Source organism: Epinephelus lanceolatus, chromosome 22 (assembly GCF_041903045.1).
Source record: "Epinephelus lanceolatus isolate andai-2023 chromosome 22, ASM4190304v1, whole genome shotgun sequence".
In the NCBI taxonomy this organism is placed as follows: domain Eukaryota; kingdom Metazoa; phylum Chordata; class Actinopteri; order Perciformes; family Serranidae; genus Epinephelus; species Epinephelus lanceolatus.
In genome coordinates, this window is record NC_135755.1 from 32,629,102 (window position 1) to 32,652,820 (window position 23,719).

General features: G+C 40.4%; 1 protein-coding gene and 1 pseudogene across 2 annotated transcripts; both read right to left on the bottom strand.

The window, feature by feature from the left end:
- Window positions 1-351: 351 nt before the first annotated feature.
- LOC144459820 (uncharacterized) lies at window positions 352-12,164 on the bottom strand. The gene is made up of 2 exons (XM_078164509.1): window positions 12,043-12,164; window positions 352-4,197 (listed from the first exon to the last, which is right to left on the bottom strand). Exons 1-2 carry the CDS (start codon window positions 12,133-12,135, stop codon window positions 2,974-2,976), a joined length of 1,317 nt encoding a protein of 438 aa, XP_078020635.1. The 5' UTR covers window positions 12,136-12,164; the 3' UTR covers window positions 352-2,973.
- Window positions 12,165-16,907: 4,743 nt separating this feature from the next.
- LOC144459821 (uncharacterized) lies at window positions 16,908-23,355 on the bottom strand (annotated as a pseudogene). Its single transcript, XR_013488593.1, has 2 exons — window positions 23,216-23,355; window positions 16,908-19,173 (listed from the first exon to the last, which is right to left on the bottom strand). The product of XR_013488593.1 is annotated as an uncharacterized LOC144459821 (transcript).
- Between the last annotated feature and the right edge of the window lie 364 nt (window positions 23,356-23,719).

Genomic DNA, 23,719 nt, shown 5'->3' on the forward strand with positions numbered 1-23,719 from the left:
ATTGTGTCAGATCCTTGCAACATGAGGCCGTGCATTATCATGCTGCAACATGAGGTGATGGTCGTGGATAAATTATTAATAATTATTTGGTCAATCAGCCTATATATACATGGACTTGACTCATGGGGCTCGGTGGGGCACAGTCCCAAAGATCAACATGGAGTCACCATCCTGTGGGCTCACCAGTCGCAGAGATACGCTTCAGGGTCGGGTGCATTGTGAGCCGCAACATTGCCCCGGACAGTTGCATGATTGATTTTGAAGTTTGTGGTCAGTGTACGGAAACTGCTCAACTTCAGCAAACACTGAAATGAAGAGACTCGGAGAACCACGGAGAAAAGTTACAGCCAGTGAGATTACTTTAATTACAACTCAACAATACAGGTCGTAGTCAACAGTGGACACAACAGAAACAGCCCCACTCATACAATTTCCAAAAACCTTTATACTATCTGAGTGAGTGGGCGTCTGTTCGTTTGTGTGCATGTGTGTGTGTGTGTGTGTGTGTGTGTGTGTGCGTCCATGTGCAGACGTGCCTGGGTCTGGGACCTAACCGTTCTGCCAAGTTTGATTTCCTGGAAATGATCGTACAAGAATTACTCAACATTACAAAAACAACTCCTTAAAAGGAGTCCTTCCTAGTAACTCCAAAGTACAACAACTTGACAGTATTCAAAAACAACTTCTTATAAGGAGTACTTCCTATTGCGAAATCTGACATCTGGTCAACTGTTTCTATGACCTTTTGCAACTGACATTATTTTCACATTTGATATAGAACAATACATTATCTGCCTCTACATAGTCCATCCTCTTTATGATTTTATCATAAATTATTCGCAGAGATAATGTATGGTAAATGAACGCCTATGTTTGTATGAGTAGGATATATGGCAATGTGGATACAACCAGTGTTCCTTACTAACATGAATATATGATCTTGTGTGAAACTCTTAAACTTGAATATGATAATGCATAAGAACACATACAATATGGTGACATACGAACTTGGCACGAGTATATGATATTACATGAAACACTGAAACATATTTTTAGCATCTGTCAACACTTCAACTGATGGAGGCGAAAAACTAGAGTTGTACCGATACCGATACCAGTATCGGAAATGCCTCCGATACTGCCTAAAATGCAGTATCGGGTGTCGGCGAGTACAGCCTATGACCAATCCGATACCACATAATGCCTCATGTCATTTCGCATACGCACACTACAGGAAAATGAAATGGAAACGGAGTGGAGTTTAAAAAGCATTCTACTGTCGTCTTTAAAATCATAATAATAAAAAAAGTTTTATGGCATTCATTCTACTATTATGTATTTATTTCTTAATATTTTACATAAAGGTTTAGGAGTTGAGACATTACGCGCTGGGATCGGATCGGTACTCGGTATCGGCAGATACCTAAGGTTCAGGGATCGGAATCAGTATCAGGAAGGAAAAAGTGGTATCGGTACATCTCTACGAAAAACCTGGCGGCTGTTGAATCCAGGAAAAGTCCCCCATCGGCCCCCTCCCGTTAGGCGGCCTAACAGATGAATTTTCAACAGATGGATCAAATACACCAGATAAAATGCAACTTACTTATTAGATTATAATGGAATCACAGAAATCATTTTGGATAATATGCATAACTTGCTAAGTCCAAATCAGAGTACATTTCCCTCTTGTAAAATCAAAACACAAAGATGAATACAGAAAAAATAAAAAAATGAATACAGAAAATGGTGTCAGAGTGGTGGAGTATATTGTTCACAGTCTCTTGTTTGTGATATCTAGTATGTGGTTGTGGTGTATATATTCCCCGTCCTCTCTTCCAGGAGAGAGTATCAGCCATTGTTCATCTCTCGCTCTCACTGTTCCTCCTTGTCATTTGAATAATAAATCTGGTATTTCCTCCCCCCTCTGCGCCAGAACTCTGCGCACCAATTGTTCAGGGATTAGCATACTTCGCATTTGTGCTCCTTGTATGCCCGTTACAAGGTTCAGCTTCTTGTCCATTGCTCTCTCACACCATTTCGTCAGGATAGGCACGATGCAACATGTCAATAAGGAAAACAGAATTAGTACTATCAGTACAATTATCCCTGTTGTAGCCAAAACGGCTCCCCATTTTCCAAAATTTCCTCTAACCCATCCCACTTGATTCTTCCACTCTTACCAGCATTTTCAGTCATTTCAGATTTTAAGGCTTCAAGCTTACTCATAGCAACAGAAAATGTTCCATCAGGCCAAGTGTTATTCGAAATAAGCGGACAACAGAGAGTCCCGAACATTTTACATACTCCCCCTATTTCTGCTAAAATCCAATGTAAAGCTTGCCTACTCTACCACGCCATGGCACTGGTTTCATGCAGTTGCTGACCTAATTGCTTAAGAACTTCAAATGTGTAGTCGACATATCTCTGTTGGTTGTAGAAGGTTGGTTGTGATCGCACAAGAATTACTCAACATTACAAAAACAATTCCTTAAAATGAGTCCTTCCCAGTAATTCCAAAGTACAACAACTTGACAGTATTCAAAAACAACTTCTTACAAGGAGTCCTTCCTATTGTGAAATTTGACATCTGGTCAACTGTTTCTAAGACCTTTTGCAACTGACATTATTTTTACATTTGATATAGAACAATACATTATCTGCCTCTACATCAGCTCTCACACATGGGAGTCCTACAGGAAGGAATCTGGTGGTCCAACATAGGGTTACAGTTGAAATAAAAAACATAAATTAATCAATGACAAAAGTAAGATATCAACACAGCTATCAGGGCATGGGGAGGAAGCAGTAGGAAGATGTTTGCCTGACCCTGAAAATGTCCAAAACAATGCAGAGTAAACACATTTGTGGGCTTTAATGTCACTACCAACATTGGTCACATCAGGACGGGTTCTCTCTGGTGTGAACACTTTGGTGGATTTTTAGGTCAAACCGTTCGATAAAAGCTTTCTCACACTAGTCACAGCTGTATGGGTTCTCTCCTGCATGCCGGCATTGGTGGGTTCTCAAATGACTGCACCGGGCAAATAATCTTCCACATTGGTCACACCAGTACGGCTTCTCTCCTGTGTGAATACGTTGGTGGATTTTTAAGACCCCTGACTGTGCAAAGGCTTTGCCACATTGATCACAGCTGTACGGTTTCTCTCCTGTGTGAATATGTTGGTGGCTTTTTAAGACCCCTGACTGTGCAAAGGCTTTGTCACATTGATCACAGCTGTACGGTTTCTCTCCTGTGTGAATACGTTGGTGGGTTTTTAAGGTACATTGCTTTGCAAAGGCTTTGCCACATTGATCACAGCTGTACGGTTTCTCTCCTGTGTGAATACGTTGGTGGACTTTTAAGGCCCCTGACTGTGCAAAGGCTTTGCCACATTGATCACAGCTGTAAAGTTTCTCTCCTGTGTGAATACGTTGGTGGGTTTTTAAGGTCCATGGCTTTGCAAAGGCTTTGCCACATTGATCACAGCTGTACAGTTTCTCTCCTGTGTGAATACGTTGGTGGGTTTTTAAGGTCCATGGCGTTGCAAAGGCTTTGCCACATTGATCACAGCTGTACAGTTTCTCTCCTGTGTGAATACGTTGGTGGGTTTTTAAGGTACATGGCGTTGCAAAGGCTTTGCCACATTGATCACGGCTGTACAGTTTCTCTCCTGTGTGACTGCGTTGATGGGCTTGAAAGTTACTTAACCATTTGAAAGCTTTGCCACATAGATCACAGCTGTACGGTTTCTCTCCTGTGTGAATTCTTTGGTGAGTTTCAAGGGACGTGCGTTGACCAGTTTTCCCACACTGGTCACAGCACTGCGACTTCTCTGCAGTGTGAACACAGTGGTGACTTTTTAAGCTACGTAGAGTGGTGAAAGCTTTCTCACATTGATCACAGCTAAACAGTTTCTCTGCTGTGTCAATGTCTTGTTTTTTTGAGGTCCCTGACTCTGTGAAATCCTTCCCACTTTGGAAAAAACTGGACAGTTCCCCTTCAATGTGAATGCGTTGATGGGCTTTGAGGGCACTGCAGCGCAAAAATGTTTTCTCACACAAAAATGTTTTCTCACATTGGTCGCAGCTGTATGGTTTCTCTCCAGTTTGAACTCTTTGATGAATTTTTAAAGATCCAGATGTTGTGAAGGATTTGTCACGGTGGTGATGTATAAGTTCCTCTCTTCCTCTCTGTTCCTATAGCAACAAACAGAAAAAGAGTTAATGAGTTGTCACGGTGCAGCGAGCCAACTAAAACCGTAAATAACATTTAAAGCATGTCTGCGAAACATAACCCACAATGTCTGACTAATAAGTACTAATAGTTTTAATTTAGGTTTTGACTTTTTGATAGGAATTGATACCAATACTACTTATCAATGTGTTGGTGTTAAAATCATGCTCTCCTCTGAAATGAGTTTCAACGTTATAGTTCTATATAGACCACCCAACGAGAAGGATTTATTTTTTAACAACTTGGCAGAAATTCTCAAAACCTGTAACAACAAAGAACTCATCCTAATGGGAGACTTTAACTTTGTTTGGCGTGATAAATCCAGACGTAAAAAACTAAAGGTCCTGGCAGACAAGTACCAGTTGACGCAGACTATTAAAAATCCTACAAGAATCACAAAGTCTTTCAAGACATTACTGGACTTAATTTTCACTAATAGTCCTGATCGCATCTCTAAAAGCTATAATCTGATCACAGGTATCTCCGATCACAATCTAACTTTAGTGTCACAACGGTTAAATAAGCTAAGATATAGAGCAGATAATGGAATAAGAGAGGATACACCAACATCATTTATCCACAAAAAGGATCTGGATCATTTAGAAAATTAATTAAAATCAATAAAATGGGACAGAGTGACTGAAAGTGTAAATTATGAGCTGGCATGTAAGGAGTTACAAACTATTCTCTCAGAGCTCCTGCTCAAATTCACTCAAACAAAAAATTTTAAGCGTAAACGAAGACAGCCTCTGCCATGGTTCACTGAAGAGCTAGGACAGCTAATAAAAAACAGGGATATGGCTCTGAAAAAATCCTTGAAATCTGGACTAGAAACTGATCAACTAGCTTTTAAAAGCCTCAGAAACAAAGTGACCAGACAGTTCAGAAAGGCCAAAGCAAATTTCTTTTTAAATATCATTCAACAAGCCAAGGGAAATAGCAAGATAATCTGGAAATGCATTGACAAACTATCTGGTAGGGAACAGAAAAAAAACAGCACCCTAGAGCTTAGAACGGCCGCTCACAGTACAGTTAGCGATAGCCCTGAGGTGGCAAATATTTTTAATACCTATTTTATTACCTCCGTGACTGAGTTGGGTAGATCTTTTCTAAAAAACACATCATGTACTGTACCTAGAGTACAAACGACGGAAGACCCGGTACTGTATTTTTCTCGTGTAAATGAATCATGTGTTACCAAAATTCTTGCCTCGATGTCAAACTCCAAAGCTAAAGACATCTGGGGACTTGATACGGCCTTTCTTAAAAAACATAAAGACATATTAGCCCCACCTCTTATGCATATCACTAATCTCTCATTGGATAAGTGTGTTTTTCCATCAGCCCTTAAGTCAGCCATCGTAACTCCAGTTTTTAAATCAGGTGATACTGTGAGTCATTCTGTTCTCCTCTCCAAACTAACCAAATTCAAGCTCTCAGATAACATACTTAAATGGCTGCAGTCTTACCTGATGGATCACTCTCAGTGTGTTAAAATCAAAAACAAATTAAACAAATTAACACACGGTAAAGTAAGACAACAACTCTGAAGACCACCTAAATGTGGAATGTTAGTATATAGGCTTTCCACATCGAGAGGCAATGGCCAGCCTTGTTTATTTGAGCCAGAATACACTGACAAAGAGCTTCGTGAAATTGAAGAATGGAGGAGGAGAGAGAGAGAGAGGCACAACAGGTAACGTTAGAGGACGACAGAGGAGGAATGGCTGCTGAAAGGTTTTAGCTCTGGAGCTCGGTGGTGTAACGTTACCTGTGAATGCTGTATCCCAATGCCCACAGAAGAGGAATACCTCTGTTGCAAGGAATGGGACCGGTTGCAGCCTTAGTTAAATGGAAAACAACAAACATGGCACCACACCGGTATGGTAAGACAACACGTTTACATGTCGTTTTCTATATGTTCTCTGACATTTATCCTAACGATATGAGGTGGTCTTTGTGGAAAAAAGCTTGTTTAGTGGACTAACTTTGCACTTGAAAGGATGCCCATTCAATTACGTTTTAACAGGTTTGACGCTACAGCTGTATCTAGGCTAACGGCTAACATGCTAACTATTATTTCTATGTCACTAGTGACTTGAAACAAATTTAGGACGATAGGAGACGGGTTGAAATAAACCGAAATTTCCCTTTAACATCCTCAATTTCCATCACATTAGGAGCTCTCTAACAAGTGAAGCTGCCAAAATGTACCTGAATGCGATGATCCTTCCTTACATGAGTTATTGTCTGCCATGCTGGATGCAGGCCAACCAAACCACATTAAAGCCGTGTATGGACAGGCCCTAAAAATACTGGATTGGAAACCAAGACAGTACCACCACTGCAACATTCTTTCCAAATACAACCTATTAAGTTTTGATAATCTAATTACCTCCTCATATATTCGTTTAATTCATAAAATAATTCACAATGTTGCCCCCCCCCCCCCATTGAAAAAAAATGTGATAGCCTGTTCGGAGCAGAGAACAAGGGCATTAAGATCTGCATCGAGAGGGGACTGCAAGGTTCCACAAAGAAACTCTGCTTTTGGTCAATCCTCCTTTCCTGTCAAGGCCATCAGAGAATGGAATAGGCTTCCCAGTGACATGAAAATTAATGCAAATCATAAAAGCTTCTTCCTTGTCACAAAAAAATGGCTCCTAAGTAATCAGTGTTGCCAACACTAGGTGGTGCTGTCTGATTTCCTGCCAGTGTTGTTTGTTTTTTGTTCTTTCGCTCTGTATACATTTAGAATGTTACTACTGTTCACTGTTACCTCGGTCCTGCTTTACTACAACTCTTCTGTAACTTCTAATTACCATTGCTGGTATTTGATTCTTCTCTGCAACTCCAAACTACCATAGTTGGTACTTAAAATGAAACTGTAAGATGTCAATATTGTCTCTTCACTGTAAACTTAATTTTTATTTATATTTATAATAGGCTAAACAGCACTTCATATAAGCACAATAGGTACATTTTACCTCATTGTATACTTAATACTTTTCATCAGCGCTATACTTTACTGTGTAAAAAAATAAGAAATTTCATAGGCATTGCACTGGCACTTTATGTAGGCAACATTGAATATTTATAATAGGCTAAACAGCACTTTATATGGGCACACTAGGTGCATTTTGCTCTGCACCTTACATTAGGAATAATTCTTTAGACTGTGTATGTATGTATGTATGTATGTATGTATGTATGTATGTATGTATGTATGTATGTATGTATGTATGACACTGTGTGGTATGCTGTGCATATTGTGTGGTATCATATGCTGTATAGCATTATGTGCCATGCAATGTGCGGGGCATACATGTGCATGTCACGTGAGACTATATTTGTAAATGATGTGTCTGTATCTGATGTTGTGTGCTCCTTTTGTGTTAATTGTGGATTGTGTATTTTGTTGTGTTTCATGTTTTATGTTAGAGGACTACAGATGGAAATTAGCCTTTAGCTAAATCTGGTGCAAACATCTTTTTGTTTTGTAAACAACTAATGTACGTGCACGCTGTCCTTTTTATAAACTAAATAAACTAAACTAAACTAAACAATGCGACTCACTGATACTTCTCTCCATAATTTAGTGGTTTAGTGGTTTTGGGTTGGACCTGAGATTCTTGACTTGTGCTCATGTCTCCCCCAAGACTGTACAGGCTAACCACCACACCAAAGTCTCTTCTCATTTTCTTTAAATATTTGTCAATTACTTTTCATAACCCACATAAACCACTTAACGTTAACACTACATTTAATATTGATTAAAATGTGTCAAATGAAGTCAATTTGATTTGGTTCGGTCAGAGCTGTGGAATATTAAATCAGCCTTTCTGACCCTCAGGTGAACATTAACTACAAGTTATACACTTCTTTTAAAATACAAAAATGTGAATTTATCAGTTATCAGTATCGGTTAAGAAAAATCCCTATCGGTGCATCCCTAGTTTTTTCAATATCTCAGATAAGCAAACGTACATGCTATGACAACTGTCAACTTCCATATCACAGTATACCTTGAAACCGGTACATCGCTGCAACCGTACAGTACACATGGCCAAATTGCCACCTATGTCACCATATGACACATCTGTTTTTCTTTACATAAAGACATTTCCACCATAAACTGGTGCACAACACTTCAAAATGCAGTAAAATAAATGTTTGATGCTCAGAATATCCTGGGGGAGGACGGACACACAGACACACACACACACACACACACACACACTACATATGTGTCCCTGCCAGTGTTAAAATTACATCATGCTAATCACCCTGTACTGCCATCTCCATATTGTAATAGCGTGATTTAAATTTCGACTCTCGGCTACTTTCAACAGCTCAGGCTCGTTGGAGATGAGTCAGGCCTGTGCAGATTCGATCACCAGTGATCGCAGCACAATGCATGCTGGTTAGATTTGTGTCCTGACTTGCTCGTCCGTCATACAAAAGGGATTTTCGAAGGGAGATCCGAGATGGCGGCGTAAACAGTATCACTTTGCAGGCTCCGGTAAAAACTGTCAGACTATGTCCTGAAAAATCGTTAACTTCCACAAAAAACCTATCAAGGTGTAGATATTCACACCAAAATTCACAAAGTTTGGGCTTGTTGAGATAAACGCCTTAATTGCTCCTCCGAATGTGAACAAGATGGCTAATGCTAACCGGGCTGCTAGCTGAGTGGGTACCGGACTTCCAGACCACGACTACAACCTGTTAGCTCTCAAGGAGGCATGTGATGATGAAGACATCGACACAATGGAGGAAGATTTTGCCAAAAGTCTGCACGAGCACACACTAGGCTTATGCCGGTTTGAAAATTTTCCAACCCGTTTGATTTAAAGCCAAATATCTAACCGAACCGATATATCGAATTATATACACCTAATTTTACAACTGGGGGTCGCATTTGAGCTATTTTTCCCAATAAAAGCCCATTATAGGTGCAATGCGCTTCCAATCCACTAGGAGGCGGTAATGCTGTATTAACCACCAATACACACAAGGTTACACAAGAAGAACAGAGAAGCAGAAGGACACCAAGAAGTTACTAGGGTAACAAACTGAATGACTGCTGACTCCCTCGCACTTTTCCCTGCCCCAATGAAAGTTGATCTCTCGCAGCAGCAGCAGAGCAGAGCAGATTCCAGCAGACTGTGGCTGTGCTGCATTCCGGCTCCATCACAGCTCTGGCACTCCGGAGCCCTCTGCAACAAATACGCTGGACTTCGATTTTTGCCGGACGCCAGAGCACAACGCAGCAATTCAGCACAGAGCAGATCGTGTGGGGCAGTCGTGCACATAAACAAAATAAAACACCTATTTTTTTTTTCAAAATAAAATACACAAGTGTTCACGGTGGATCAGATTTCCCTGCACTACACCTTGAAAACTACATAATGGGCAGAGGCAGGCCTGAAGTCAACAGGTCAAAGGTTTTCAGACGTCATTTCACCCTGTTGACACCATGGACGAGGAGAAATTAATCATGGCGGTGCACCGAGATGTCTTCCGGCGGAGCTGCACCGCTCTGCACAGCAAATGCAGCTGGTGGGTATTGACGTACGGCGGAGCACGCAGCGGATAACGAGCGTTGCCGTTCCGCAAGGTGGAGTTCGACCCCGATGTGCACACACAGACCAACACACAAGATCGTGACCCAGGCCGCATTTTCCTGACCGACAGTTATAACCGAGCCCGGCCAGAACCCCTACTAAATACACAGTCTATGGAGCGGAGCCTGTGTTGCGTTCAGGCGTTGTCACATAAATAACAAATTCCATCACTTGAATAAGCAACACAGCAACATGTCAAGTGATACTGGAATTGGTTTACTGCGAAATGCAGTTTTTGCTGACAAGCAAAATAAAGAGATAATTTTGGGGAGAAAATTGTTCTCTTTACGCACAAAACAGAAACGGGACCGGAACTGTGACCCAAAAACTGAGGTATGGACCGTACCGTTGGTTACCTGTACCGGTGCACCCCAACTATTACCCAGTCCCAATCCCAAAAAAAGAAATACAAAAGGAGATTTGATGATCAAAATGAACGACTCAAAGTCTTTGAAAGTCGGATGGAAGCCAATACTCAAGCCATAAAAGAAAATAAAGATGAAATCGGTAAAATGAAAGAAGAAATAATGTGCCTGAAAAAGGAAAACATCTCCTTGAGACAGGCATGTTTGGAGCATGCCAGATACAAAAGAAGATGGGACCTCAGGCTAATAGGTCATCCTGAAAAAGAAGAAGAAAACACAAGAGAGGTGGTGATTGGAATCCTTACCCGGGTGAATCCACTGTCAATGGATAAACTTGGTGAGACAGTGGACACAGTACATCGCTTGGGAAAGAAGAATGGCGCCACTACCAACAAAATGCCCAGACCAATAATCATACAGTTCGCAATGCCAACTATTCAAGATGAGATATGGAAAAAATCAAGAGAGGCGAGAGTCTGCAAAGAGATGAACATTCAGTTCAAGGAGGACTTTTCAAAGGAGGATTGTGAAGCCCCGGCTAAGCTGTGGCACAAGGTGCAAGAAGCCAGAAGAAATGGGAAAAGAGCATTTCTCAAAGAAGGCTATGCACTCATTGAGGGACACAGAATTGACCCATAACTGATATTTTCAGCAAGGTAATATTCAAGCACTTTGTCAAAATATACATGGTTTCATTACAAGTATATTTGATGAGAATTTAAACTGATAATACTTCATAAGACAAAATTTAAAGCCCAATAAGTTAGTATGGTTATGTTCTAAGGGCAACATATTTCATTCCTGCATTATAAGCAAGTTAAAGACATATCGAAAACAGTTACATTATAGATTATGTCTATTTCTTTTTTTATCTTTATTCAATGTGATTCATTTGTAGAAAAGTTTCATTTAAAATGCTCCGTCAGAGAGTTCAGTCCAATTTTTAAAGCCATTCCGCTTCCTTTGAAACACATGACACAAAGCACTCTTACATATTCACATGTGATTATTAAGTTGCCTGAAATAAAGATTGGTGAAGTGTATATTGGTGATAAGAAATGTAATAACAAAGTCATTGGTAATGTTTTGAAATGCAAATTGTTTTCTGATTTTCAAAAGTAAGAATAATGGGAATATTTTAATTCATAAATGTTTCCATTATCTTAGATGACCAATTTCATCAAAAGTAAAAGACGTTCAGTTTAGAATTGTAAACAATGTTTATCCAGCTGCTGAAACTTTACAACAAAGATTTCATTTTGAAGTAAATCCTTATGTGTATTTTGTTCAAAAGAACCCGAAACTATTAAGCATTTATTTTTCATCATGGATAAATATCAATGCAAATGGAAAAACTGTAAACCCTCCATATTTTGCTTTAAAAATGAACTGAAGAATTATTTATCGTCCATTAAGATATTATCTAAAAATAATCAGTCCCTTAAAGACCTGTATGAAGTCATGTTTAAGTCTCTTACATTTTAATTTCATCCTTGCTGCTGTTCATTTTCTTTAAATCTCCAACGAGCCTATTGTTTGTTCTGCGAGCTCTCGCGAGAACACGCGACGCACTGCGCGGGAAAATACCCTGCAACACAGACCGTCTCAAGTGTTTCCTTACTCTGAGTGAGTTAAAGATGAAAACAAGAAACACGGAGATATAACAAACCTTTTTGCTTTGTTACATTTCCTTTCTCCAGATGTGATGTGTAACCAGAGAATGAGCGGATGATCCACGGAGCCTCGAGACTCTTCCACGTGTCTTTAGTGTGGCTGCTGTCAAGTCGTTTTTATGCATGACGTCATCAACACTCACCTCAACATCGCTGCTATCAGAGGACGAGCCTGCTGCTTGTCTTCTGGGGACCTTGTTGCTCCGGTGCTCCGGGTTCTGCTTGTCCTCCTCCATTCCGCTCCTCTACTGCTCCTTCTGCTCCTCCTCTCTGGACTCTGATGTCCTGGGCTGAGTCTTAAGAAGCCACCCTGTTATAAGCCCCGCCCCTCTCAGTTACTGTTGCTAAGGAAGGAGATTTCCCCCCAGGAAGTAATGAGTTCTTTTCAAGTTGCTTGAATAGAAAAGTTGAATGGGGGATCTATAGAACTTTAGGGACTGTTCTTTATTTATCAGAGGAAGGGGTGACTGGGTGCAACTCTTTTTTTTTTTTTTACCCCTCCCTGAAGCTCCAAATATTTACTGGGGGAAAATCCACCAACCTCCCTCCACCATATAATAGATTTTTATAACTTAGCTTTTGATGTCTGAAAGTTAAAAGTTGAAGACAGAAACCTGGAATTGAAAAAAAGCCTCAGTTAATTAACAGTTCGTACAAACAGTTTATTCAATATCACTATTTCAAGCTCACATTTATTTATTTAAATGTTTTTACAGAAGCATTTGTCACACGTGATGCGTCCAATTACAATCGGAAATTTGAAAATCTAACAATGATTTCTGTTTTTACAGTTTCTGGCTGATAAATGGTGTCATTTTGGTGAATACTGTGTTTTTTATTTTGTTTTGCTTTCACAAAACTTTGTTTTCTTTACTACACTATCACATTTTTTGGCATCCTGTACCATGTCATTTTTGGGCATACTACACTGTGACTTTTTGCCATATACTTTGACGTTTGTCTTACATATTATTTTATGATTATTTTTTTGCCATACTAAACTATCTCATTTATTTTGACGTACTATACTATGACCTATTTTTAGCATGCTTAACATTTTTGGCATACTAAGATTTTTTACCATATACATTGACTATGACTATGATTTTTATTTATTTTTATTTTTTTGCCACACTACACTGTCATTTTTTTCTTAGCATAATGCACTTTGACATTTTTGGCACACTATACAATGACTTTTTTTCCGCCATACTACACTGTGTGTTCTCACACACACACTCTTATACTAACTGATTAACATGCTCATATACTCCACATTTAATAATGACCTCATGTACACAGTCACCTATGATCCTTTCTATTAGGGATATACCATAATATTGTCACATCGTCAGTATTGACCGACATCTTTAAAATGAACTATCAGAATCAGCCAACATGCTTTTTCTTATTCTGCAAAATGAATGAGTATTACATTAAAGTACTGTGTTTTGTGTTGCCACCTGCTTGTGAATGAGCCTATAAGCGCTAATCTATCTAGGTATTCCTCCTCATTTCTGTGACAATCATATGGAGTGTATACATTTAAAATAATAAAAACATTCATATTATGTACGACTTTAAATGCTATACACCAGTCCACCTCAAGCCTGACAACAGTGATCAGTGGGTCATAGTTTTTGCGCCACAGAATGGCCACACCGCCGGGTATTCTGTCACGCACTATTTCCGTGCTTAGGTCCGTTCTGGACTCTCCTGCCCCATGAAAATCATTGTGGACAGAATTAAGTTTATCCAAGTCTTGTTTGGCTAATAAAGTCTCTTGTAAACAAAGAATGTCCGTGCTCTCCAGGATCTGGTCAATAACAACACGACACGCTCTGTCCCCAGCACTCTGTCCCAGGCGCAGGCCTCGCAAGTTATATGACACAACTCTGAAAGCCATGGCTTCTACATGGCATCGGACAACCCAGCCCTCAGTACAGGCACACTCCCTGCCGGTGTCAATCCCACCGGAGCCTTGGGTCTGCGCGCCTCATAGAAGCGCCGCACAAAGGCACCTTCAGGCCAGAGTGTTGGATCGTACATTTCAGCTACCTCCTTGAGACTTACGTGTACCAATTTCTGTGTATGGTGTATTAGCACCCTTATGTGTACTAGCACCTTGTTGTGAACCAGCACTTTAATATGTGCCAGGACCTTAATATGTACCAGCATTTTAATATGTACCAGCACTCTAATGTGTACCAGCACCTTAACTCAACGTGAAGGCATGGCAAATTGCACAGCTCAGATGAGCAAATATCTTTTGCACATTGGTCCCTATCTGGTTACCAGTTGTATGTTTTGTGTTGTTTAAAGCAGTAGTACCCTGTCTCTAATCCAAATTTCTCCCAAGGAAGGGAGACAAATAAATGGACTTTGACTTTTGACTTTGACTGCGTGCTCTTACTTTGACATGCAGAGATGACGTCATCAGCTGGGTGATCACGTGCTATCCGAAAATGGGCAGAAAGTTTGTTTCAAAACTATGTGTGTGTAAAAAGCAAATCCACATGCGTAGAACTGAGAGCCACAAATGTTTTTTCGATTCACAAATAAAAACTGAGTTCACAAATGCCTGTTCAAAAGTTGTAAATGTTAGGAAGATATTCACAAATGCTTTTTATTTATTTGCAAATTAATTTAATGTATTCACATATATTTTTTTATTTGTGGAATGTGTTTGTGTATTTGCAGATCCGTTTTATATTTACAGATTACACATTTACACACAGATTGTCAATTGGTTCACGCACATAATTATGGAACAAATCTATCTCCATAGTACACTAACTGATTAACATGCTCATATACTCCACATTTAATAATGACCTCATGTACTCAGTCACTCACCTATAATCCTTTCTATTAGGGATATACCATAATATTGGCACATCATCAGTATTGACCGATATCTTTAAAATGAACTATCAGACTCAACCAACATGCTTTTTCTTATTCTGCACAATGAATGAATATTACATTAAAGTATTGTATTTTGTGTCTCCATCTGCTGCTAGGCCATCATGATAAGAGTATACATGTTTAATATGATGTTTATTCCACTACAGAAGAGACCTAATGATCCCCTAAAATAAGTGGGAAAAAAGTGGATATACTGATATTGGCAAAATAAGGTACACTGAACAAAAATATAAACGCAACAGTTTTGTTTTTGCTCCCATTTTTCATGAGCTGAACTCAAAGATCTAAAACATTTTCTATACACACAAAAGACACTCTGAAATGTGCAGTTTTGCTTTATTGGGGGGGGTCTGGGGGGGTTAGAAAACCAGTCAGTATATGATGTGACCACCATTTGCCTCACGCAGTGCAACACATCTCCTTCGCATAGAGTTGATCAGGTTGTTGATTGTGGCCTGTGGAATGTTGGTCCACTCCTCTTCAGTGGCTGTGCAAAGTTGCTGGATATTGGCAGGAACTGGAACACGCTGTCGTATACGCAGATCCAGAACATCCCAAACATGCTCAATGGGTGACATGTCCGGTGAGTATGCTGGCCATGCAAGAACTGGGATGTTTTCAGCTTCCAGGAATTGTGTACAGATCCTTGCAACATGGGGCCGTGCATTATCATGCTGCAACATGAGGTCATGGTAGTGGATGAATGGCACAACAATGGGCCTCAGGATCTCGTCACGGTATCTCTGTGCATTCAAAATGCCATCAATAAAATGCAACTGTGTTTGTTGTCCATAACATACGCCTGCCCATACCATAACCCCACCGTCACCATGGGCCACTCAATCCACAACGTTGACATCAGCAAACCGCTCACCCACGACGCCACACACGTCTGCCATCTGCCCTGAACAGTGAAAACCGGGATTCATCCGTGAAGAGAACACCTCTCCAACATGCCAGATGCCATCGAATGTGAGCATTTGCCCACTCAAGTCGGTTCTGACGACGAACTGCAGTCAGGTCGAGACCCCAATGAGGACGACGAGCATGCAGATGAGCTTCCCTGAGACGGTTTCTGACAGTTTGTGCAGAAATTCTTTGGTTATGCAAACCGATTGTTGCAGCAGCTGTCCGGGTGGCTGGTCTCAGACGATATAGGAGGTGAACATGCTGGATGTGGAGGTCCTGGGCTGGTGTGGTTACACATGGTCTGCGGTTGTGAGGCCGGTTGGATGTACTGCCAAATTGTCTGAAACGCCTTTGGAGACGGCTTATGGTGGCAAAATGAACATTCAATTCACAGGCAACAGCTCTGGTGGACATTCCTGCAGTCAGCATGCCAATTGCACGCTCCCTCAAAACTTGCAACATCTGTGGCATTGTGCTGTGTGTTAAAACTGAACATTTTCGAGTGGCCTTTTATTGTGGCCAGGCTAAGGCACACCTGTGCAATAATCATGCTGTCTAATCAGCATCTTGATATGCCACACCTGTGAGGTGGGATGGATTATCTCGACAAAGGAGAAGTGCTCACTAACACAGATTCAGACAGATTTGTGAACAATATTTGAGGGAAATGGTCTTTTGTGTGTATAGAAAATGTTTTAGATCTGTGAGTTCAGCTCATGAAAAATGGGAGCAAAAACAAAAGTGTTGCATTTATATTTTTGTTCAGTGTATTTTATATTGGCATGTTGGATATTGGTGAAAAATCCAATATCATGTATCCCTACTTTTTATTTTATCTACAATAAATTATTCATTTTATTATCCTATGGTCTGATGTAATCTTTTTCTTTTGACTTTGCTTCTTTTTATCATATCCACACATAATCATCTCTTCCACATTATACTTGTTGAAATTGTCAGATAACCAGACAAAACCTTAACCTCTGTTTCTGTCTGAGCCAACGAGACAAACTTTCATGTGTTTGATGCCGTGTCAGCCACGGTCCAGAGAGACGAAAATGATCTGTCATCCACCCCCAAAAAAGCCTCTCAGACTCTGGACAGTTCATACAAGTCACCAAAACTGATGTGAAAAAAAAACATCTGTTGAAAAAAGCGAGGTGTTTGCACTCCTGAATTCAGCACCAAGAAGTGTCAGTGAAACTGTGGAGCTGATCCTGATGAGCATCTGAGCTTCAGTAGTGAGACTGTGACAGGAGCAAAGACCAACACCAGGAACTTTAATCCCACTGCAGTCTACAAACTCTTTTTATTAAAGGCTGAACTCATCTGATGATATGGACATTACAATCCTCCACACAGAAACAAACAGGCTTCAACTCAACTTCTGTCTCTGTACCTCCAACAAGAGTCAAAAAGAAGAAGAGCTCCGCCCTGCTCAGCCTCCGTCTTTATACAGGTGGAGCTCAGGAAGAAAAACTCAGCTGTCTTCTACATGTGGACAAACATAGGACACATGCAAGACACTGGATAAGACATCAAATATGTTACACATAATAACATACATCATATTAATCTGGTATTTAAGTTGTTGATGATGCTCAGAGCTCAGAAGACTTTGGTGTCCTGATGTCATCAACAGGAGCAAACAGTCTGAGCTGGAAACCTGAACATTGTGGAGGGGTTTTCATGTCCCTGTGATACTGGGAGTTGTGGTGTCCCAGCCGTTGCTCCTGGTCGGGTCTTGAGAGGCAAAGTGGTCCAAGGGGAGGGGCCAGACTAACAGTGAGTCAACAGACCCTGATGGATCAGACCTGCAGCACCTCGCCATGACAACAGAAACAGAGCCCCCTTCTGGAGGCAGGCTAGACAGGGAAGCTGCACACAGGACCAGAAATCAGTCAAGTCACTAAACATTTCATTCAGCATGTTGAGTCAGTGTCTGAGACTGCAGAGCCTGTCTGTGATAGAGGTCTCAGGCTGATGCAAATACTTTGATCACAGCCATGGTAAGAGGCATCAGTATCAGTTTTCATGGGGCTCAGTGGGGCACAGTCCCAAAGATCAACATGGAGTCACCATCCTGTGGGCTCACCAGTCGCAGAGATATGCTTCAGGGTCGGGTGCATTGTGAGTTGCAACATTGCCCCGGACAGTTGCATGATTGATTTTGAAAGGTCTGTGGTCAGCTCTCGCACATGGGAGTCCTACAGGGAGGAATCTGGTGGTCCAACATAGTGTTACAGTTGAAAAAAAAAAAACAGATAAAATAATCAATGACAAAAGTAAGATATCAACACAGCTATCAGGGCATGGGAGGGCAAGGAAGCAGTAGGAAGATGTTTGCCTGGCCCTGAAAATGTCCAAAACAATGCAGAGTAAACACATTTGCGTGCTTTAATGTCACTACCAACATTGGTCACATCAAGACGGGTTCTCTCTGGTGTGAACACGTTGGTGGATTTCTAGGTCATACTGTTCAGTAAAAGCTTTCTCACACTAGTCACAGCTGTACGGGTTCTCTCCTGCATGCCGGCATTGGTGGGTTCTCAACGTATTGCACCGGGCAAATAATCTTCCACATTGGTCACACCAGTACGGCTTCTCTCCTGTGTGAATACGTTGGTGGATTTTTAAGACCCCTGACTGTGCAAAGGCTTTGCCACATTGATCACAGCTGTACGGTTTCTCTCCTGTGTGAATGCGTTTGTGTTTTTTTAAGGCCCCTGACTGTGCAAAGGCTTTGCCACATTGATCACAGCTGTATGGTTTCTCTCCTGTGTGAATGCGTTTGTGGTTTTTTAAGGCCCATGACTGTGCAAAGGCTTTGCCACACTGATCACAGCTGTATCGTTTCTCCCGTGTGAATATATTTATGATATATTAAGGGTCCCATTTGGGAAAACTTTTTCCCACATTGGTCGCACCCGTATGGTTTCTCTCCTGTGTGAATACGTTGGTGGGTTTTCAAGCTACTTGAATGTCGAAACGCTTTGCCACATTGATCACAGCTGTACGGTTTCTCTCCTGTGTGAATTCTTTGGTGAGTTTCAAGGGACGTGCGTTGCGAAAAAGTTTTCCCACACTGATCACAGTAGTGCAACTTCTCTGCAGTGTGAACACAGTGGTGACTTTTTAAGCTACGTAGAGTGGTGAAAGCTTTCTCACATTGATCACAGCTAAAGAGTTTCTCTGCTGTGTCAATGTCCTGACTCTGTGAAATCCTTCCCACTTTGGAAAAAACTGGACAGTTCCCCATCAATGTGAATGCGTTGATGGGCTCTGAGGGCACTGCAGCGCAAAAATGTTTTCTCACAGTGGTCACAGCTGTATGGTTTCTCTCCAGTTTGAACTCTTTGATGAATTTTTAAAGATCCAGATGTTGTGAAGGATTTGTCACGGTGGTGATGTATAAGTTCCTCTCTTCCTCTCTGTTCCTATAGCAACAAACAGAAAAAGAGTTAATGAGTTGTCACGGTGCAGCGAGCCAACTAAAACCGTAAATAACATTTAAAGCATGTCTGCGAAACATAACCCACAATGTCTGACTAATTCATTACCACCAACAAATGTTATGATAAATAATGTACAGAATAGTTTTTATTTAGGTTTTGACTTTTTGATAGGAATTGATACCAATACTACTTATCAATGCGACTCTCACTGACACTTCTCTCCATAATTTAGTGGTTTAGTGGTTTTGGGTTGGACCTGAGATTCTTGACTTTTGCTCATGTCTCCCCCATGACTGTACAGGCTAACCGCCACACCAAAGTCTTTTCTCATTTTATTTAAATATTTATCAGCTACTTTTCATAACCCACATAAACCATTTGTCATAAATCAGGTCCACTGTGCAGCACTTATTCGAAAGACAATGTTACTCTTAAAGGACCAATAATCGGAAATTCATCATTTCTCGATTGAAGGAATTAAAAAATTGTTATGTGAAGAACTAGAAGTGTAATTTCGTATAGCATGACGTCACACACATTCTCTTTGTGTTGATCTCCAGCCCCTTGTTTACAAGCCAGTCCGGCTGTGCGTTCATGTACGTTCATGTGAATCGCCTCCTTCCTCCTCTCAGAGCCCTTGGCCCTCCCTCCCTATAAAAGGCTACAGCCAGTGAGCAATGGCAGCGTGTATTTTCGAAGCGAAATGGCAGAGAGCGGAACAAAACGTCCACCTGAAGACAACCAGGATCCGACATTACCTCTAAAGAAACAACGGTTGTTGGCGAAGAAGTTGTCGGATAAAGAAAGGGACAGAACCTGGATTAACACTGGCCTTGCATTTCCAAGGTGGAGAGCACTGCGAGAGCTCAAGGGGCTACAATCTGACTCAGAGCTAGCTTTTCTTCTCCTGGACAGGTAGGCTAAGTAACAACAAAGTCAAATGTCTGTTTTAATTAGTGTTACAGTAACGTTAGGCACATGTCGCTATGTCAATACAATTAAATTTAATGTTACAATCGTAGCATGGGTTAATGTCCGGAGTTTGAGTTATTAGTGGCTCGGTCCCAGCAATGGGTCAGGCGTTACATTTGTGTTAGGTGAGTATTCCGGCAGCCCAGCTAACATTTGCAATTAGCATTGTAAAATGTAGCCAGACTAAACATTGCTCTCACTCACGGAGAAGAGTAGGAACATTAGCGGAGAGCAGAGGTAGAGGGAGGTGTGGCTCATGACACACTCTGTTTTGGTCTACAGGCAGTGCACAACAGCAAACCTAGCGGTGAAATGATTTCACTATTTGCCCCTTTAAAGCTGGTCCCCCTGTTGCTCCCATTATTTCCTTCTTCCAAAACAGTGGTGAAGAACACCAGCAGTTAATGTCAGGAGTTGAGTTTCCATTAAAACAAAATTATTATGACTGCTGTACCAAATTAATACGAGCACAGTAGGGCTGCCACGGTATGAGATTTTCATGGTACGATAACTATTTAAGAATATCATGCGTTTCAGGGTATCACAGAATTTATATTATCATTAGTGTGAATGATCCTGTTTTGATCTATTTTATACTTCAGATTTATATTGTTTGGCATTAATTGGTGACAGAAAAGAATGAATTTCATTCTGCAAGGAAACGCTTGTCCTTACTGTGCATATGACAATAAACACTTTGAATCTTGAATCTATATGTTTTATGAAGACCCTATGTGCGCTCAAAGCTGTGGCACAAGTTATGCACCAAAATCTGGCGGAAGAAAAAATAATAATAAGAAGAAAAATAAGTATGAGGAATAACAAGTGTGTTCCTGTATGTGCTGTGCACATCAGGCACACAAATAAAATGAATCATCATGATGATCATTTATCATAATTTGTCTGCACATATGCCACATCTGCATGCACATATGAGATCACGTACGTGCTGAACCGTGGAGAGGGATCCGCATGGATCACGGATCAACGATGATCCGTTGCACCACCAGTGGACAAAATACATCGCTTGGGAAAGAAGAATGATGCCACTACCAACAAAATGCCCAGACCAATAATCATACAGTTCGCAATGCCAACTATTCGAGATGAGATATGGAAAAAAATCAAGAGAGGCAAGAGTCTGCAAAGAGATGAACATTCAGTTCAAGGAGGACTTTTCAAAGGAGGATCATGAAGCCCCGACTAAGCTGTGGCCCAAGGCGCAAGAAGCCAGAAGAAATGGGAAAAGAGCCTTTCTCAAAGAAGGCTATGCACTCATTGAGGGACACAGAATTGACCCATAACTGATATTTTCAGCAAGGTAATATTCAAGCACTTTGTCAAAATATACATGGTTTCATTACAAGTATATTTGATGAGAATTTAAACTGATAATACTTCATAAGACAAAATTTAAAGCCAAATAAGTTGGTATGGTTATGTTCTAAGGGCAACATATTTCATTCCTGCATTATAAGCAAGTTAAAGACATATCGAAAACAGTTACATTATAGATTATGTCTATTTCTTTTTTTTTCATCGTTGAATGTTAGGGCGTTAAAAACAGTGTTAAGTGAAAAGCAATCTTTTTATTTTGCAAGGAACAAAAATCAAAATGTGTTTTCTTACGAGACTCATTCTGTTATGACTGACGAAAAGTTTTGGAAAGGTCAGTGGGGCGATTCTGCTTTTTTTGCACATGGAACTTCTCATTCAGCTGGAGTAATGATATTATTTATTTATTTACATTTTAGTGTGTATTTATGGTTAGAATAATAAAGATGTGGACAGGGACATGTTTGCAGAACTAGGTAAACTTGTGAATGATTGGAAAATAACCTACACTTCAGATCAAGTGATAATGGGTGGAGACTTCAACATAGTTGAAATGTGATTTGGAGATTTCAAAACTGCCTATTAAGTTGTCAGATTTCCATAAACAGGTACTGCATTACTGGAAAATGATATAGACCCATAATTTCACACCACATTGCTCCACCTTGTGGAATAATAGAACCATTACAATTAGTAAGAAAACCTCGTTTAAAAAGAATGGTATGAGAAAAAAGTGTTATATGTTGTTGACTTGATGGATGAACATGGCCATTTTATTTAATGTGATTCATCTGTAGAAAAGTTTCATTTAAAATGCTCCGTCAGAGAATTTTGTAAAGCCATTCCGCTTCCTTTGAAACACATGACACAAAGCACTCTATCATATTCACATGTGGTTATTAAGTTGCCTGAAATAAAGATTGGTGAAGTGTATGTTGGTGATAAGAAATGTAATAACAAAGTCATTGGTAATGTTTTGAAATGCAAACTGTTTTCTGATTTTCAAAAGTAAGAATAATCCATAACGGGAACATTTTAATAAATGTTTCCATTATCGTAAATGGCCAATTTCACCAAAAGTAAAAGACGTTCAATTTAGAATTGTAAACAATGTTTATCCAGCTGCTGAACCTTTACGACAAAGATTTCATTTTGAAGTAAATCCTTCTGTGTATTTTGTTCAAGAGAACCCCAAACTATTGAGCATTTATTTTTTATCATGGGTAAATATCATTTACACCATTGCAAATGGAAAAACTGTAAACCCTCCATATTTTGCTTTAAAAATGAACTGAAGAATTATTTATCGTCCATTAAGATATTATCTAAAAATAATCAGTCCCTTAAAGACCTGTATGAAGTCATGTTTAAGTCTCTTACATTTTAATTTCATCCTTGCTGCTGTTCATTTTCTTTAAATCTCCAACGAGCCTATTTTTTGTTCTGCGAGCTCTCGCGAGAACACGCGACGCTCTGCGCGGGAAAATACTCTGCAACACAGACCGTCTCAAGTGTTTCTTTACTCTGAGTGAGTTAAAGATGAAAACAAGAAACACGGAGACATAAAAACCTTTTTGCTTTGTTACATTTCCTTTCTCCAGATGTGATGTGTAACCAGAGAATGAGCGGATGATCCACGGAGCCTCGAGACTCTTCCACGTGTCTTTAGTGCGGCTGCTGTCAAGCCCTTTTTATCCATGACGTCATCAACACTCACCTCAACATCGCTGCTATCAGAGGACGAGCCTGCTGCTTGTCTTCTGGGGACCTTGTTGCTCCGGTGCTCCGGGTTCTGCTTGTCCTCCTCCATTCCGCTCCTCTACTGCTCCTTCTGCTCCTCCTCTCTCATGGACTCTGATGTCCTGCTCCGGATCTCGGCGGCTCGCTTCTTCTTCTTTGAGGTTTATTGGCGGTTGGCAAACGACGTCATGTTGCATTACCGCCACCTACTGGTGCGGAGTGTGGACCGAAATCTCTAATAATTAAATAGATTTTTAAAAAACACAAAAAACTCATGTCTTCTCAATCATAATAATTTATTTTAGATAATAAATAGTAATCAGATTAATTCCCTGAGTTCTTCTGTAAAATATCTTTTCAGGTTTTGGATCAGTCATCTTCTTTCATCTTCATATTTCTGACAGTACATAACAGGCTGTACTGTCTCTTCTTATGATACCATACGATATACTTTATTGTCCCCAAAGGGAAATTTGTCTTT

What these genes read in the sequence shown, in the direction of transcription:
- LOC144459820 (XM_078164509.1), bottom strand. Translation starts at nt 12,135, where the DNA reads ATGGAGGAGGACAAGCAGAACCCGGAGCACCGGAGCAACAAGGTCCCC. An exon ending in CTGATAGCAGCGATGTTGAG is followed by an intron (nt 4,198 to 12,042) that starts GTGAGTGTTGAT and finishes TTGTTGCTATAG; the next exon opens with GAACAGAGAGGAAGAGAGGA.